The 16,156-nt window shown below is 35.3% G+C and overlaps 1 protein-coding gene across 6 annotated transcripts in view; it reads right to left on the bottom strand.

Moving 5' to 3' along the window:
• The window catches only part of AKAP9 (A-kinase anchoring protein 9), a 113,268-nt gene that overhangs the window by 43,516 nt on the left and 53,596 nt on the right, over positions 1–16,156 (bottom strand). For all 6 annotated transcript variants that reach the window (XM_051612509.1, XM_051612504.1, XM_051612505.1 and 3 more), the window contains 8 exons: positions 14,979–15,075; positions 14,149–14,241; positions 12,335–12,706; positions 11,155–11,379; positions 9,618–9,758; positions 8,965–9,068; positions 7,999–8,204; positions 1,186–1,397 (listed from right to left, as the gene is read on the bottom strand). In XM_051612509.1, the coding sequence (XP_051468469.1) occupies positions 1,186–1,397; positions 7,999–8,204; positions 8,965–9,068; positions 9,618–9,758; positions 11,155–11,379; positions 12,335–12,706; positions 14,149–14,241; positions 14,979–15,075 (1,450 nt within the window). The remainder of the gene's footprint in view (positions 1–1,185; positions 1,398–7,998; positions 8,205–8,964; positions 9,069–9,617; positions 9,759–11,154; positions 11,380–12,334; positions 12,707–14,148; positions 14,242–14,978; positions 15,076–16,156) is intronic.

Raw genomic sequence — 16,156 nt, 5'->3', positions numbered from 1 at the left:
CCACCAGACTCCTTGCTTGCTTTAGGCAGCCATAGGGGAGTTTGCTGAAATAGTATTTACATTAGTTTTAACCTTAGTAAGTCACACATTAGTATTTTACCTTAAAAAAAAAATAATAAAATTTCAAATGTTACAGATACTTAAATGCTTAAAACTTTAAAAATACTAGACAGCTTAATTTTCACATGACTTCCACCATCACAGCTTTTTTCTCCTTCATTTCCAATAGTTATTTACACATTTTACACCCAGAGACAAAAAACCAATGACTTTTAAAATAATGTCATAAGTAGGTTGACAAACAGCTACACATAGCAGAAAACACACAGTATCCTTCGGATTCTAGTCTCATTAAAGAGCTGACTCTCATGACTGAAATCTTCAAGAGATTGATTTAAAAAGTTAAAGTGAGATACAGAGTATTTACTTAGACACTTTCAAATTGAGATGTACATCCTCTAAAAGTAAAGCTTGTGATATAAGAAGTATGATCTGACCTGAACGAGCTAGGTATACAGCTCCCATTTCAATTAACAGGGAAGCCCTCCAGAGAGCAACTAACATCCCACTACCCCACTAAGATGCCACCTAACAGCAAACAGAAAGGAATACCCATACACTGCCTCTTCTTTGGAGACCATCCATGAGTCACATACCTCACATAAAGACTGGAGGGCTAGAGTGCAGACTCCTTTCCTAATAACAGGGTGGATATATGCTTTACTGGCCATGTTCAAATCATAGTTGGAAGAGACAATAATAGAGCTCTACATCTTTGGCTAGTCAATGGACCAAAATGTTTGTCAAGAGAACTGGGCACAGTTCCCCTTAATCCTACCTCTTCACAAGGGCCAGGTCAATGTGCCCTGACACCTCCAGTCTCATCTCTGAATCGCAGCAGAATACCAATGACTCATATAAGCAATGACAGAGTGCCCTGGGTTGATAAACATGCCCAAATTCAGGCTTCCTCTGCAGTCCAAAGCAGAGGAATGAAATTAAATTAATCAGTGAAGTCATACTTGGAGCATGCTTTTTTTGGGTGTAGGCACCTGAAGTATTGTTTCACCTTTCAAAGTGAGCCTACAGGTTTCAGTCTTATAAAAACACATTAATGAGAAAAATTAAGAAAAAAACATAATCCAGATAGAAAATGCAAAATATTTCACTATTTGATCACTCTACCTGATTTGAAGTTTCATTGATGGCTTCCAGAAGCTTTTCAACAGCTGCCTGTAGTCGAGAGCTAACATTCAAAATGAGTTCTTCATTTTCAGGATCAATTTCCACTCCACTTTCTGCAAGATGTTGGCTCAATAGTCCTTCATCTGTTGCTGCTGACCACATGTTAATATCATCATCTCCCACACTACTACCATGATACGAGGCACAGGACTCTGGAAAAACAATAGCTCCGTTTTTCACACAGACTCAGCACTTCAAAACATGAAATCTGTACATCTGAGTTATGATTAGAAAGGCAAGTCAGAAAATGAATAAAATATTCATATTGGTCACAGACAGAAAGGGAAATACCACATAGTAAAACTTAAACAAGCAAGATACACAATGTGTTAAGTGAAAACAAGCAGAAGGGAAAGAGAAAATGAAATACTAACAGAGAATATTTTAGATGTCCTTTCAGTATGTTTTGGGCTCTGAGGCTCATCCTCAAACCTATGTTACTATCAGTAACCCTTACTGCTTTGAATAACTTGCAATAATGGCTTGCAAAACTGTTTTAAAATACAACCAGGTAAAAAACCAAACACACAAAAAAACCAACCAAGCAAAAAACCCAACAAAACAAACCAGACTATCAATAAATGCTCAGTAGTGTGCATCAACACAAAACTGTTCAAGTTAGTTATTCACAAGCACAGACTCAAGTGAGTAAAGGGAAAGACACGTAATTCAGACAACTTCTCAGGACAAAGGGACTAGAATACAGAACATCAAAATTCAGCATTATTATTAGTGAAATACAAACTGATTAAAATGGGTAGTTGAACAAATCAAGTACAGTGCAAGGAGAACTATAACTGTCCCTACTCATGGGTCACCTGCCACCTGCCTACTTCTCAATCTTCCTGAGGTCTGTTTCAGTTTAAGGGCATTATCCATTCTGTCTGAAAAGCAGAAGGCACAAAGTTTGCCTATTGTATCAAACTGATAGCAATTCACTTAGAAAACAAGAAATTCCATATTTAGAATTCAGGCACGTATTTAGGCAAGACAAGTGAAAGCAAACTTCTGAGATACTTTAAAATAAGACTTCCAGCATGCAATAATAATACCGTAGCACATCACAACAGCAGGTAACTACTGTTGATACAGTGTTTTAATAATGAAGTGTTATGTCATCAGGCTGTTAGATTTGAAATGTCAGAAATTAATGTTACTGTGGAAAACTTTAAAACATTAGTTTATTTTAATGAAGTATATTTCTGAAATATATTTAAGATAAAATAAATTAAGTGTTTGGTGTGGTGTTTTTTTTAACAATTAGATGTTGATTTAGCTTAAGGTTTTCTCAACATTTTATTTTATTTTTTTTTTAGAAACGGCAGTACGATTATGTGAGTTAAGAACAGTCAATGTTTAGCAATAAAGTTGCAATACTGGGTTATTTTTCAATTTAAGTTCCTGGTTACTCCATGAATTGTGACTGCTGAACTGGAACAGTTTGTTAGTTAAAGAAATTTAAGTGAAATAATAATAATAGGTCAGTTTTACAAATTGCCTTTAAAAATGTAGTTAGTACTCTTGTTGGATACACTTCCTTCAAACTTGCTCTTGCCTCTTAACCAGGCATGCAAATAACATTGGAGATATAAGTCCTCTTGTTGATGTTGTTTGAACCTAGCAAGAAAGTCAGATTTTAGTTTTCAGGTTTTACTTTTTTTTTTTTTTTTTAACAATTTGCAACATTATTAACCACCTCGTTTACTTACTGTATTTTCATACTTGCAAACATTCTGGCAATAATATCTACGTGTTTATTTCATTATGGATGCAGCTGTATGTGCAACCCATATACAACAAACTACAGCAATTTTAATTTAGAAAGTTTTTTTTTTGTCTACTTTTATCTTAAGTTTTTTTAAATGCAGATGTATTTAGGATATTTTCCTTCTAATTATACCATTACTGTTTCATATCTCCTTTTAGATACATTAGATAAAATGTTCCAAACTCTTTTCACACTCCAGTGGGAAAAAACAGAAGCACACTGTATGCATGAATGGAACAAATAACCAGATGAATAGCATATACATTCACATGGCACCTTTCATCTACACAGGATTTCAAAGCACTTTCGAGTACTGCACTTTGGAACTTCAGTAACAGTCACAGGCTACTGTAGTGGAGTCACCCTAGCAGTGGCTGGTAGTCATTTTCTGCCAGCACACTAAACATTTGCAGTAGGTTTGTATAGTATAAAGGCTTTTGAGTAACATGCTGATATTCAACCCTCTGCGGTGTAAGGAAGGCTGCAAAATGAACAATTTCATATTTTTTATTCAACAGCTTTCTGATTTTTAACCACCCAAATTTGGGCTGGCTCTGGGTCTTTCAAAATATCACTAATGATGCAGAAGCTTTAATATCCTCAGAGTAGAAAGGACCTTCACTTAAGATGGACATCAAGCAGCATAAGTATTTCCAAATGCTGTGCCAAAATATTGGTTAAAGACTGAGTCAAAGGAAACATTCCCTCCTGAGCCACCAACACACTGCAGCACCTGATGCTCTTAGGAGGCCACACATTTCAAGTACTGACCCTGCTTAGCTTCAGAGATTTCACAAAATAAAAGCCCACAGTACAGAAGAACAGTTGTACACAAGATAAAACAATTATATATTAGTTACTGCACAATCTAATTCTTTCTTGATGGAGTACAAATTATCTATGTAATGTTCCTGCTGTCCTTCTCAGGCCTAACCCATAATTTATGTCCTATAACCCTTACATTTTAATAATTTATTTGCTTGAGAGGTACAGCTGAATTGTGCAATGATGAGTGTCTGTCATATACAAAACCCAAACATTATACAAAATAACTTAAAAATATTGATGCCTGCTTGGAATGTAATCTTCTAAAAGCCAGGTCTGGTATATGTTTCTTACATTAACACTATCACTGGTATCATTACTACCTCTTGCCAGTGACCAGAAGAGTAAAATTTGGCCTCCAAGAACCAATGACAAGATTTTAAACTCCTGTTTTGCTTATGTAATTATTTTGTAATTTGCTTCTATTTATTCTGGATAAATACTAAATAAATACAGAAATGTTAAAATATAATTTTGTTATATGAAAAATCTCAGAAGACAATAATTTACCTGAAATATGACTATTAAAAAATGAAGAAGAGAGCTGCCACTTGAAGTATAATTTGGCACACAGAAACTTTGCTACTCTCAAAGGTAAAAAAGGAAAAAGTAGCAGATGGACACAAAATTGTAATAATTCTGTTTATACTGTAGGGTTGGCAATTTAAATAAAAATATCAATGGCAAACAAGAAATGCAGACAGCCATATTATAATTTCTACAAAGTGGCACTTAGGAACAGGAGTTCATGTTAGATGTCTTCTTAACTGCAAAGTAAGAATCTGTATATTTTCCCCTCAAAATGGTCTTAGTGCACAGCATCTTAGCACTGCATCTTTCCAGAAGATTTTCAGTGGTGGAAGCAAGAAATAAAAATATTAGAATCACAGAATGGTTTGTGTTGGAAGGGACCTTAAAGATTATCTAGTTCCAACCCCCCCTGCCATGGACAGGAATACCTCCCATTAGACCAGGTTGCCCAAAGCTCCATCCAACCTGGCCTTGAACACTTCCAGAGAGGGAGCATCCACAGCTTCTCTGGGCAAACTGTGCAAGTGGTTCCAACCGGTTCCATGTTGTGAAGTTTTATTAACCACCACTGGCAGTTGATTGCCTAACCCCATTCTACTATTCCATATAATGCTGCTCTGCCTCCCATCCCAACAGAGCTAAAACCAAATTCTCTGTCATCCAATTTATTCTTCAATCAACAACAACAACAACAAAACACAAAAAAACACAAAAAACCCCAAAAAACTGGCCCAAGTAAAAATGCTTTCTCCTTGTCTAAACTCCTTGTAACAAAACATCCAAACAGAGGTTCATATTGTTTCCTTTGCCATGAAGCTTGCAGTTCAGCATGTCAGATGTCATGGCCCATGAAATCATAAAAAAGTGCTTAATTATGCAGTGCTTACTCTGAAGTTTTAGATACAGAAGTTGTTTATGAGCTGCTAACTGACATATATGAAGCAATACATATTTTGCAGCATGTAGATAAAGTATTTTAGTTTACTCCCAGGATTCCACTACAACTTTTACTCCGGCTGGCTGGCTCCAGTGGCAGAACTATGGACACACCAAGGGTGCTTTTGTGTTTTTTTGAAAATAAAATAAAAAAAACCACAAAAAGAGGACTGTGAATATGTGAATACAAACTCAGAGATACATTATAAACTATACATTCACCCACTGTAGCCACTGTGAGCTTGAGTCTTCTTTAACCCTCACTTTTTTCTTTGGTTTATCCTCCTGTCATAATTGTTTCTGAATGTACGGAAACACGCAAAAAATACTGGAATAAATAACTGGCATGTGAACAGCTCTGTACCAAGGGGGGCATTAAAATAGCAGACAAATTCCTTCACATGCCTCTTCAAACTACACTAATAGCAAACACAGGAGTTAAAAGCTTCACCACTAGCATCATGGGATACAGCTCTCTTCCATTTAAGACAGTTCTCTTTCACCAGGAGACTACTAGAGCTACTCTTTTAACCGTTTAACTACATATATGCAATGCAAGTAGCCTAAATTAAGAATTGCTAACAACAATGATTAGTGACAAATACAAGTATACACACTGATGTGCAGGTGCAGGAAAAAGTAAAGCCAAGAACTGTGCATTGTACGTGCCTGTGCAGAGCAAGCGTGTACGAGAGTAGCAAAGGGCAACAACCACATATTAGCACTTTGTACATAGTTATCTATTTATTGCCTGAGAAAAGGAAGCAACATTCTCAGCAAATGAGAACAAGGGAGAAAAGCATAATGTTCTGACAATAGGCATGATATAACTATGAACTCAGTTCACTGAATGCACTAGGTTACCACAATCTATGTAACTGTGACAGGCTGTGATCACTGCCTTCAAATCAGAAAATATTTTTACTTCTTTGGGCAATGTATGTTGTGAAAACCCCAACACTTTACAAACCTCACACTACACCATAAGAACACAAAGAATAAAAAGAGCATAAATTGCTGGCTCTCATATGGAAAACTTATTTAAAATGCAGTTTACATCAAATTTAAGACTACCTCAGAAAAGAATAGGAGGTGTTGGTAAACTTCGAGCCTGCTCATTGCTCCATTTACCATTTGGCTAGAATACTGTATGTAAAATAGTTGACCATGGTTAAAGATACTTAATCTGAACTGCTTTAACATAAACAAACTCTATTAATTTCCTGCCCTGAAGTAAGTGCAAGAATACTCCATTTTGAAAGAAGCAAGTCCTTCAATTATAGTAGAACTTTAAGCTCTTCAGGACAAATGTCAAAAATTAAGGCCAGAAGCTTAGTAATCCAATCTAAAATTTGGGGAAGAAGGCAAAGCATCATAAGTCTGAGTTTTCAAACAATAATTTTCTTTACCATTACATACAGTGAAACGTGCAGTAAATCTAAGTTATGAGTTGTGTTTGTTTTTTTTTAAAGCAGTACTATGAAGGCATAAAAGTGCTCTTAACTTGAAAAATTCAAGAATCCTTAGACCGCATTTCATCACAGATAACCTTTTGAATAATCAACTGAGAGAGATGTCATTGTGCTACAAGTCATACATTCCTTCTTAACTTGCCCCTAGATTTAATGTGACCTATATTTAAAGCCAGAGGGAATCAAGAATATTTAGCAACCTACATTTTGAATGAAAGAGCTAAATTTCAATTTAGTTTGTATTATTGCTCTATAGTAGATTCTTTCTTAATAATGTAACGTAATGTAATATTTGACTTCCATTTTTTTCCCCCACATTCACAGTAGTTAAAAATTCAGCCAAAACCAGATGTTTAAAGTGTTTCAGGCTGAACTGATCTGTTGTACACTGCTTCCCCATAAGATGCAGGATGAACGTACACATTCTTACACTGGCTTCTGTACCATGAGTACCCTAAATGGCAACAAGACCGAGCGTCTATTCTTGCTGAAAAGAGAAATGGACAGACACTATCCTAGTACAATCACAGGAAAATAAACAGAGCACAGGAGAGTTCTTAAGACAGGGCTAAGCATTTAACTACAGTGTTAAAATGCTACCTTAGGCTTGTGCCAACTAGCTCTCCTCCAAACAGCTGATAGGCAAGGCTTGGCAGTTCAGGAGTTGCTGGAACTGCTTCCAAAAGGCTCTTTGCATAGAAGCACCCTCATGAGGAGGCTGAGGAAGTCTACAAGGCTATGTACAGGCTGTCCCATGCCAGCTGGCCAGAGTGACCAGCAACATCCCTATGTACATTAGGAGCACTAGGAGAGATATGGCCTTTGACACCAGTTCCCATTCCCCGTATGTACAGAGGAAGGTGTAAAGGGGGTGCAAGATGCCATGGAGCTGTTTCACTCTCTTTCTCTTTGCCTCCTTCAACAGAAACAATTTTTCTTTTATTTCTCAATCACGTCCCCAGTCTGTTGCAGGCTTTACAACTGGACCTAAGACACAAGTCATAACTGGTTTGGGGCATGACCCAGCCAATTCCTGAAATGTTGCCTTATAAACAGAGATGTCATATGCATTCAAACAAGTAGTTGTGGGTTGTTTTTTTTTGGTTTGCTTTTTTTAAAGTTAATTTTTAAGAAAAAATTGCAAAACTAAGGTTAGTTAAATATATAATAAAAGTACACATACACTATTAGTTATGAAATAGACAACAATACAAGCAGTACCTTTCTCATATCCCACACGGATACAGGGTTTTACTGACTCCTCTGCCTCTGTGTCCCAACCAGTTGGTTTGGAAGGCTGGACTTTCCCAGACTGATCCAATAACCCGAGAACATGGCAACCAATTGTCTCCTCCATGGCCACAGTTGTCTTCACAACTTCTAAAAGAATCTTCATGAGTTTTTCATTAGCCTTCTGAAAAACATGCCTGCAGGACAGAAAATAATCAGCCCTTTGATTTTCCCCTGTTTTCAAAGTGATTTTTATCCTTTATACACCCTTGCAATCAGGAAAGATGTGTGAAACAGTAAAATTAAGATCTGTTTTTTAAGACTACAACCCACATAATATACATAAATATTAAAAGCACATTTTTGTTAGACGTCAGTTTTTACAAAATATGTAAAAAATCAAAGACTGATCAATATTACTACTTTTATAATATTTTTTAATCTAGTTATTTTTTTAAAACAGAGGTCTACGTTTGCCTGGTATTCATTGTAAACGTAAGTCTTTTCTCAAAGTGACAACTAAAAAGATTGTTCGTCTACACAGATAAAAAAGTCAAAAAGCTTTATAAAAAACAATTATATTAATATAATTTATTTCTAAAAATATAAACTTGTTTCATGTATGTACATACAATGGGTATACATCTGTGTATAAAAGATGCATATGATATATCTGTGTAATATGAAAGATAAAGTAAAATAGGTTAAGATTCACCTTATCCCCTATGCCATTATATTGTTAAATAAATAATAAAAAAATATAAAATAAAAAGAAAATAAAAATTAAGACATTGCTTAATCTAAAGTATGTAAACTTGGAAATATGGTTACCCAGGATAAAAAATGCCATTATCATAACTCAGAATAAAGCTTATAAATATTATCAATTTATCAACAAGAACATGATCCTCAAATTTTTTAAAAAAATTATGTTGCTTTCTTAACAGTTCTAAGCACCTTTCTTTAGAAAGAAGAGCTGAAGAAGTTTCATCAGGCTTTCTTCCACCATCTTCATCCTCAAAGATCTGCTCTCTCACATTGTCTTGGTTTTCGTTTTCATTCTGAGTAAGTTTTTGCAGAGGGAGAGAAGACAACAAGGACAGAAATCCTGTCATGCCAGAATCAACATATTCTTCTTACACACAGGAAAATACGAAATTTAAAACCTGTTAGTTGTGCTTTGTTAATAAAAGTGCTGAACCAAATCAGAAGTAAAAAAATACTCTTCATGCATGGAAAAAGTAACTAAAATGTAAATAAAAACTTAACAGGAAATCCAAGGCAGGGCCTATTAGAAAGAACTTTGTTATGCTGACTAAACAATCCTTGTGTTTTCTGTTGGGTGTTGTTACAGTGATATGAAAATGTAATTTTACCTGAACAAATAGCTATAGTAATAATCCCCACCTTCCAGCTGTTAAAACTCGTTTCTGCATGCCCAAAGTAAAAGCTATGCCTACCAGTACCACCTCTTGATTGTTAAACCTTCTCTGTTCAAGCAATAACCAACATTTTTCAAGAAAATATAGTACATAAACAAGTAGTAGTGAAAAGGAATCTTACTGGTTTTACATGACACACCTGCCAAGAAAGTCAAAGTCCATATTTACCTCTGTTTGTGTGCTGTTGTTTTGTAGCTCACGAAACAGCCTCTCTTTTCCTGGTACAGAATGTTGTTTTAATGATTCCAGTTCTTCTAAAAGCATTCTCTCTCTCTCTGCAACCAGGCTGTCATTCTCCATTGAGACACGCTAAGAAAGAAGCGTTATAAAGGCACACACAATTTCTTAAGCCTCTGACTCTTAGTGAGTCCTGTCACTTCTTATTTTTTACGTATTTTGCACAATGAAATTTCAGTCCATTTCTTTAAATGGCTCCAAAGACACTGAAAGCTTTCTAGAATGGAATACAGCTAATAAATACTTCCAGTATCTTATATCCTCTTTAAGATTTTCATACAATTTGTGTGCTTTTCATGAAACACAGTGGTTGCAATGCAAACTGGAAGGTAAATTTCTGAATATGACATGGTATAGTAAGTTCTGGACAAGAAAAAAGCCTACACATGCTCTCTTCAAAAAGAGCCAGAAGTCTTCCCAGTTCAAACGCAATGAATGCATTTTTACAGATAAACCATCCTTGGCATTAAAAACTGGAAAAAAGCCAGCAGCATATGTTCTATTTAATGTTTTTCATCAGTTTCAGGAATATGCAACCCCTAATGAAAGATGCAGTTGCAAACTGACAAAGAGGCAAAAAGAGAAATTATGTACATACTGAAAGGAAAGATTATCAGGATAATTGGCAGAAAGGCATCTACAAAGCAGCTAGGAGAAACAGACACCTGACATTGCGGGAAAAGACACCTAGGATGAAAAAGCTGGCTCTCTAGATTCCCCAGCTCCTTAAGCCCAAATTTAAACAGAACCAGGTTTGGATAAGGTCTGAAGTAACCTAGAGCTCTGCTTCACAGTGAAATAAGAGAATTTTAGAAATAATTGATTACTATTCCCATATAAATTTCTGTAATTGTACGTTGTTGAAATTAAAACAGAGCAAGACAAAATAATCTGGATTATTTTTACTTTGTTTGTCAAGGGAAGGAATACTTGAGGACAAATCTATAAATGACAATTTATCTGAATAATTAAGCCTTCAAAAATAATGAGTTTCACTGGCCTACATATTAGGCCAGACTTTGAATTGACGAAGACTGAGAACAAGTTAAGTTTAAAAATACAAAGAAACAGGAAGCCACTGATACTGTTCAAGTTCAGACCTCAAGTGGGGATGAGGAAAAATGAAGACTTCTGTAGTATTTCTAGCCACGGCTGCTGGCTTCATTGAGGTAAAGAGCTGCTAGCCTGCATCCTGCACAGCGCCGTGTATCTGGAAGGTGGCATGTTTTAAACTGCATCTGCCCTCACCCTCTCACTCTCTTCTGGCTGCTATGCAGCACTGCAGGCATTCTCCAGGTTTACAGAAGTCTAAATTTATCCATCACTGACTGAGCTTTGATTAGAGAAATATGCCTTTCATTCACAAAAACAGATAAGTGTGTGTGTGCATACACAGATAGTAAACGTGTGTGTGTGTCTTTCAATACGTAGAGAGATACAAGTATTAACTCATTGAGTAAAAAATTACCTCAGCTAATTGCACTTTCAGCCTCTCCAGCTCAGCTAAGAGTTGCTCTTGATTTTCTTTTTGACGCTCCATTTGCTGCATGTGTCCTTGTCTCAGTAATTCTGTTGTCTGCTGGTGTTCCTGATACTGCCGTACCAGCTCCTGGCGCATGTCTTCCAAATGTTCCTCATATAACAACAGCTGACTTGATGTTTCTGTGTCTGATGCTGTCATCTCACTGTAGTGCTGAAATATTTTAACTATTTTAGCATTTTATGTTCAATGACAGTTTCTAGTAAATACTTAAATAAATTTTAGAAAATGCTTTCAGTAATATAGGTAGCTAATCACAAAAATATCTTGTTGCCTGCTTCTTGGAAGGTTCAGAATTAGAATGATTCTCCATTTACAAGACAAGTTCTTTAAAATAACTGTGAACAGTGCTAACTTTTATGCCTTTTAAGTGGCATGGATCTCAACAGGAAATGCAGTGGCAGAAACACACGCATTTAAGTGTGTGTGTGTGCATAACAAGAGAAGTCTGAGAAAGAGGTTTCATACAAAACAGGAATATTAGGAGTTTATTCACTACCAGGATAATACAAGATCAGAATTTTTAGCTGTTACACAAATTTGAAATAGTAATTTTTGCTTCAACTAGCACCAAATTTAATTTAAAAAATTAAACTTAGGATGAAATAGTGGAATCAAAATTGTGACTGCTTTTTACCATATTTATTCCAGACCTTAGTTCCCACGTCATGTTTGTGAAATGCTAAATACATATTTTACATATTATTTTAATAATTTTTGTGTTCAGCTGATATCCTTTATCACAAGGAACTCTGTAAACATTATTTTAACCTGTTCCTTGTATAAATTCTGGAATATACAACATGCTTTTCTACAATTTATTGCCTGCAATGCAGTTTTAACCATGAAATGGAAGACTCTGTTTTCATGTAACCAGTGCCATATGCCTTTCCTCACAGCATAGCATAATGCTGTGACAGTCAGGTTGAACACAGGAAATAGATAGGTAATTTAGTTTTAAAGTTGTCCCATTTGAAAGGAAAATATTTTAATGGAATTTTAATCTTAATTTCTTTCTTTGCAGTTTTCTAACTGAAATGAACTGTAAGTCTGCTGGAAAGATTGCTCAGATATGGTGTTACACATTGTCAATTTCTTTCATGCTTACCAGTGTTTCTTCTGCCTTGAGCTCCTTCACATGGGAAAAAAGTTCTTTAGAAATCACTGATTCATCTGTGGTCTGTCCCAATATGCAACCAGGGTTGCTATTAGAATGAAGCTGCCCTTCAAGTGAGTTGATCTCACCAGACTCTTCATTGAGTTCCTTGCAAAGTGATTTAAATTCTTCTTCATGCTTACTGGTTTCTTCTGTTGCTTTTATAAGAGGGCCATCAACCTCTTCTTCTCTACATTGCTTTTTAATTTCAAAATGCATTCCCTGTTGATGTACAGTCTGTGTTTGTGTGGCTTCTTCCTTCTGCCTAGCAATTCTTGACAATTCAGTCTGTTTGGCAAATGCTACACTCATTGACACAATTACCTGAATAAATAAGAATAAAATCCATATTAGTTTATGCTTAACAGCATCTTCTATTGCTGAAGAAATCTCATTGCTGACTACCACTAATATAAATAAAAGTACTAAGAGTTCTGAACTGCGGTTCTATTTCTTTTACAGAAGAAAACAGAAAGGCAGAACATAGACATCCTGTCAATCTCAACAGTCCCATCACATACAAACATGCTGTATTTCACGTAGTACAATAAACTATGATTCTATTTTCAATCAAAATATATTATTTACCAGAGAATTAACTAGTTATTTAAAAAAAAATACTCCATCAAGTGACTTTAAGAAGTCCTGTCATATTGACAGAAGTGCAGCTGTGCTAAGCTTCCTCTCTTCTAACCAAGCACCCTTTTTTAAGCATTACGGGTGCTTACAGAATTTTGGGCCGTATAAGACAGCAGTGCCACGTGCTTGATACTCAGCACAGGGACTTTACTTGACCAGAAAGAAACTTCTACTGCCATTAAATGGCTGCAGTTTCAATTATAACAGGCTCATAACTTTTGTATTACTATGTATCTACTTCTAATATAAATAAATCTCTTCTCCAGTCATGTGAGCAATCCAGATTTAGAATACAACCATTTATAGCATAAGCTACAAAAAGTATCAAAAAACTAGTATAATAAATATGAAAGTGTTACGTTTGAAACACCTAACCCTTCCCAGAAAATGAGTTTGTCTTTTGACCTTTAACAGCCCTTAATCAAATGCTTGCCAATCATGTACTTTGCTTTCCAATAAAGGAGGGTTTTCTTGGTAGTAAATTAGAGAAATGGAACTTTTACTTCAGAAAAGTTAATTGGTTTTATTAATATGATTTTTATTTATGCCATGATATAATGAACGCTGAGATGATTTTGCATTCTGCAAAGAAGTGAAAAATTGTCGGAAAGTGAAAAAGCAAATTCACAAACAATTCTATTTAAGAGAAAGCCACTAGATCCAATTAAAAACTATTCATTTTACACAATATATTAAAATGCAACATAAAGTATCAGAAAATAGTGTGAAACTGTTGAGTGCAAAATATTTTGAACTGACCAAGTGTTAAGCCTGAAGTAGCAATAAATCCACTCTCTAAGCCTCAGATTTTCTAAATAAATTCTAGTGTTAAGTAGGGTTGTGTGTTGCCCATTTTCTTTTAAGTACTAAAGTAAAACATCACTACCAGCCTCCACATGAACAGAAATTATGAGTTAGGAATAGGTGAGACAACTGAAAAAACACAATTTTTTTCATAATTTTTTTCAGGACTTTCCCCTTCCAGAATCAGAATGAAACAATTCAATGTAAATAAGTCAAACAAAAGTTAGCATATGCTGTTGCAACTGCCTGAATTGTCAGAAATGGCAAATGAAAGTGACAGTAACTTTTAAACATACTTGAAAGTAACAAGATAAAAATGATACCTTTGCTATTTCTTCTTCTAATCTTTCTTGGTACTGTTTTTCTAGCAACTGAAAAACATCCGTATCATTCTGCATTTCAATTTCACTAGAAAGCTGCAAGAAAACCATGAAATCTCAGATCACATCTTTGTCCTTTTATTTTGTTAATTGTATAAGTTTCAATCTGACATTTTTTTTTTCTTAGTCATCTTAATTTCATGCAAATCACATAGTTTTGTACCACAACATAAAATAACCAGTTAAAGGTCTTGTCTCTGCTTCAAAATTAATTTTAAAAGTTGAGTTTGCAACAACTGTTCTTCCAGCACTATTTGAATTGTCATATGCAGAGAAAACAGGTAAGAAAGCAGAGGACCACAGTACAAAACAGCACCACTATTTTTCAAAAGACAGAATTGCTGAGCCAGGATTCTAGCAGTACTACGGAAGGAATGTGTTCTTTTCCAATTGCATATGATTTCTGAGATATTTGGGATTACTTTTTCAAATTTTTTTCTAAAAATTGTGCAGTCTATGCTTACAAAGTACTAGGATTTCACTTAAATCACTGTCCTCCATTAAAAATGCTTAAAGAAAAGTCACAATATTTTAAAGACACCTGACAAAATCCCAGAATTTGAATCCTAATTTTTTTCCACTATAGCAGGAAGTAGCCTATATTTAGATCCTTTTCCTCTAAATATAGACCATCTAATAGTATAGCATAGTACTAACATGATAGTTACTTTGCTACTACCAATTATTAGTCCATATTTCAATCTCACCTTAGAACCCAAAGTACCTAAATTATCTTGATCATACGTGTATTAGTTGGGAACTGAGTTATGTACCTTTAGTGCTTCATCTGGTCTTTGCTGATGACGATTTTCAATGCACTTCACTTCCTTGAAGACTTCTTTTAGCTTTATTTGTGAATCTGTGGATACACTAAAAAGGTAAAAGAAGCAGAGGGGAGAAATAAAAAAATAAATGAATTAGTATTTCAGTATATCTTGGTTTTCCTCTATTCAAATATGTATCATACAAATATACATATACGTTATATATATGTAAAGACTAATAACTGCAAATGTTTTCTTCGAAACACGCCTTTTCCCATGCTATTAATTTAATATATTTGACGTTATAATTCATCTGCCTTCCAAATGGTAGCTCTTCCTCTCAGCGTAACACATCTTAACACCAGTTTTGCCAAGAACCTCACAAACAACTTACTTTTACTTTATATTCCCTGGGAATATTTTGTGCTCAGTATCTGTACACAGTTAAGTCAAAAGCACCTGTTTGAATCATGAGGATATGAGAGGAGCCAAAATGGCTGTGTGTACGAAGCCACACAGACACCTAGAACATGGTTATATTTCTTTTGATTCTCTTAAATTGATGCTTATCAACAGATGCACTGCTTGCTTTCTTGTGTTATATAGATGAGGTATACGCAGGAAAACAGTAAGAAATCCAATATGAATAATTTTGTATTTAGCTAATGACATGCAGAAATATATTCAGACACTGTCTTTTCCAACAGAACTTCTCTGTATATTCAGAGTGCTATCAATTGGTAAAAAACAAACCACCACCACAAACCACCAGAACTCTAGATTCCCTTTCACTACATACTGAAAAAGACTCGAGTGAAATACACTGCGGAAAGAATAAAATACAGTATCAAACTACCTAAAAAAATAATCTCTCCTCTAGTATTTGTGATCTGCTATCAAGAAGACATGACTCCCTCACTAGAAGACAGGGTACGAAATAGATAAAGTTAGAAAGTAAGTTTATTGTCTGTGAGACATTCTATCTCAAGAAGGCTGGGGAAGACCTGTTCACAAGAGATTGTAACAGCAGGACAAGCGGTAATGGTTTTAAGCTAGAGAAGGTAGATTTAGGTTGGACATTAGGAAACTGTTCTGTAATTTGAGGGTGGGGGATCACTGGAACAGGTTGCCTAGAGAGGTGATAGAGGCCCCATCCCTGGAGACATTCAAGGTCAGGTTGATGGGGC

The sequence above is a fragment of the Apus apus genome, chromosome 2 (genome assembly GCF_020740795.1).
Source record: "Apus apus isolate bApuApu2 chromosome 2, bApuApu2.pri.cur, whole genome shotgun sequence".
Lineage (NCBI taxonomy): Eukaryota > Metazoa > Chordata > Aves > Apodiformes > Apodidae > Apus > Apus apus.
Note: the sequence above shows the minus strand (reverse complement) of the source record. Positions and strands in the feature narration are given on the sequence as shown.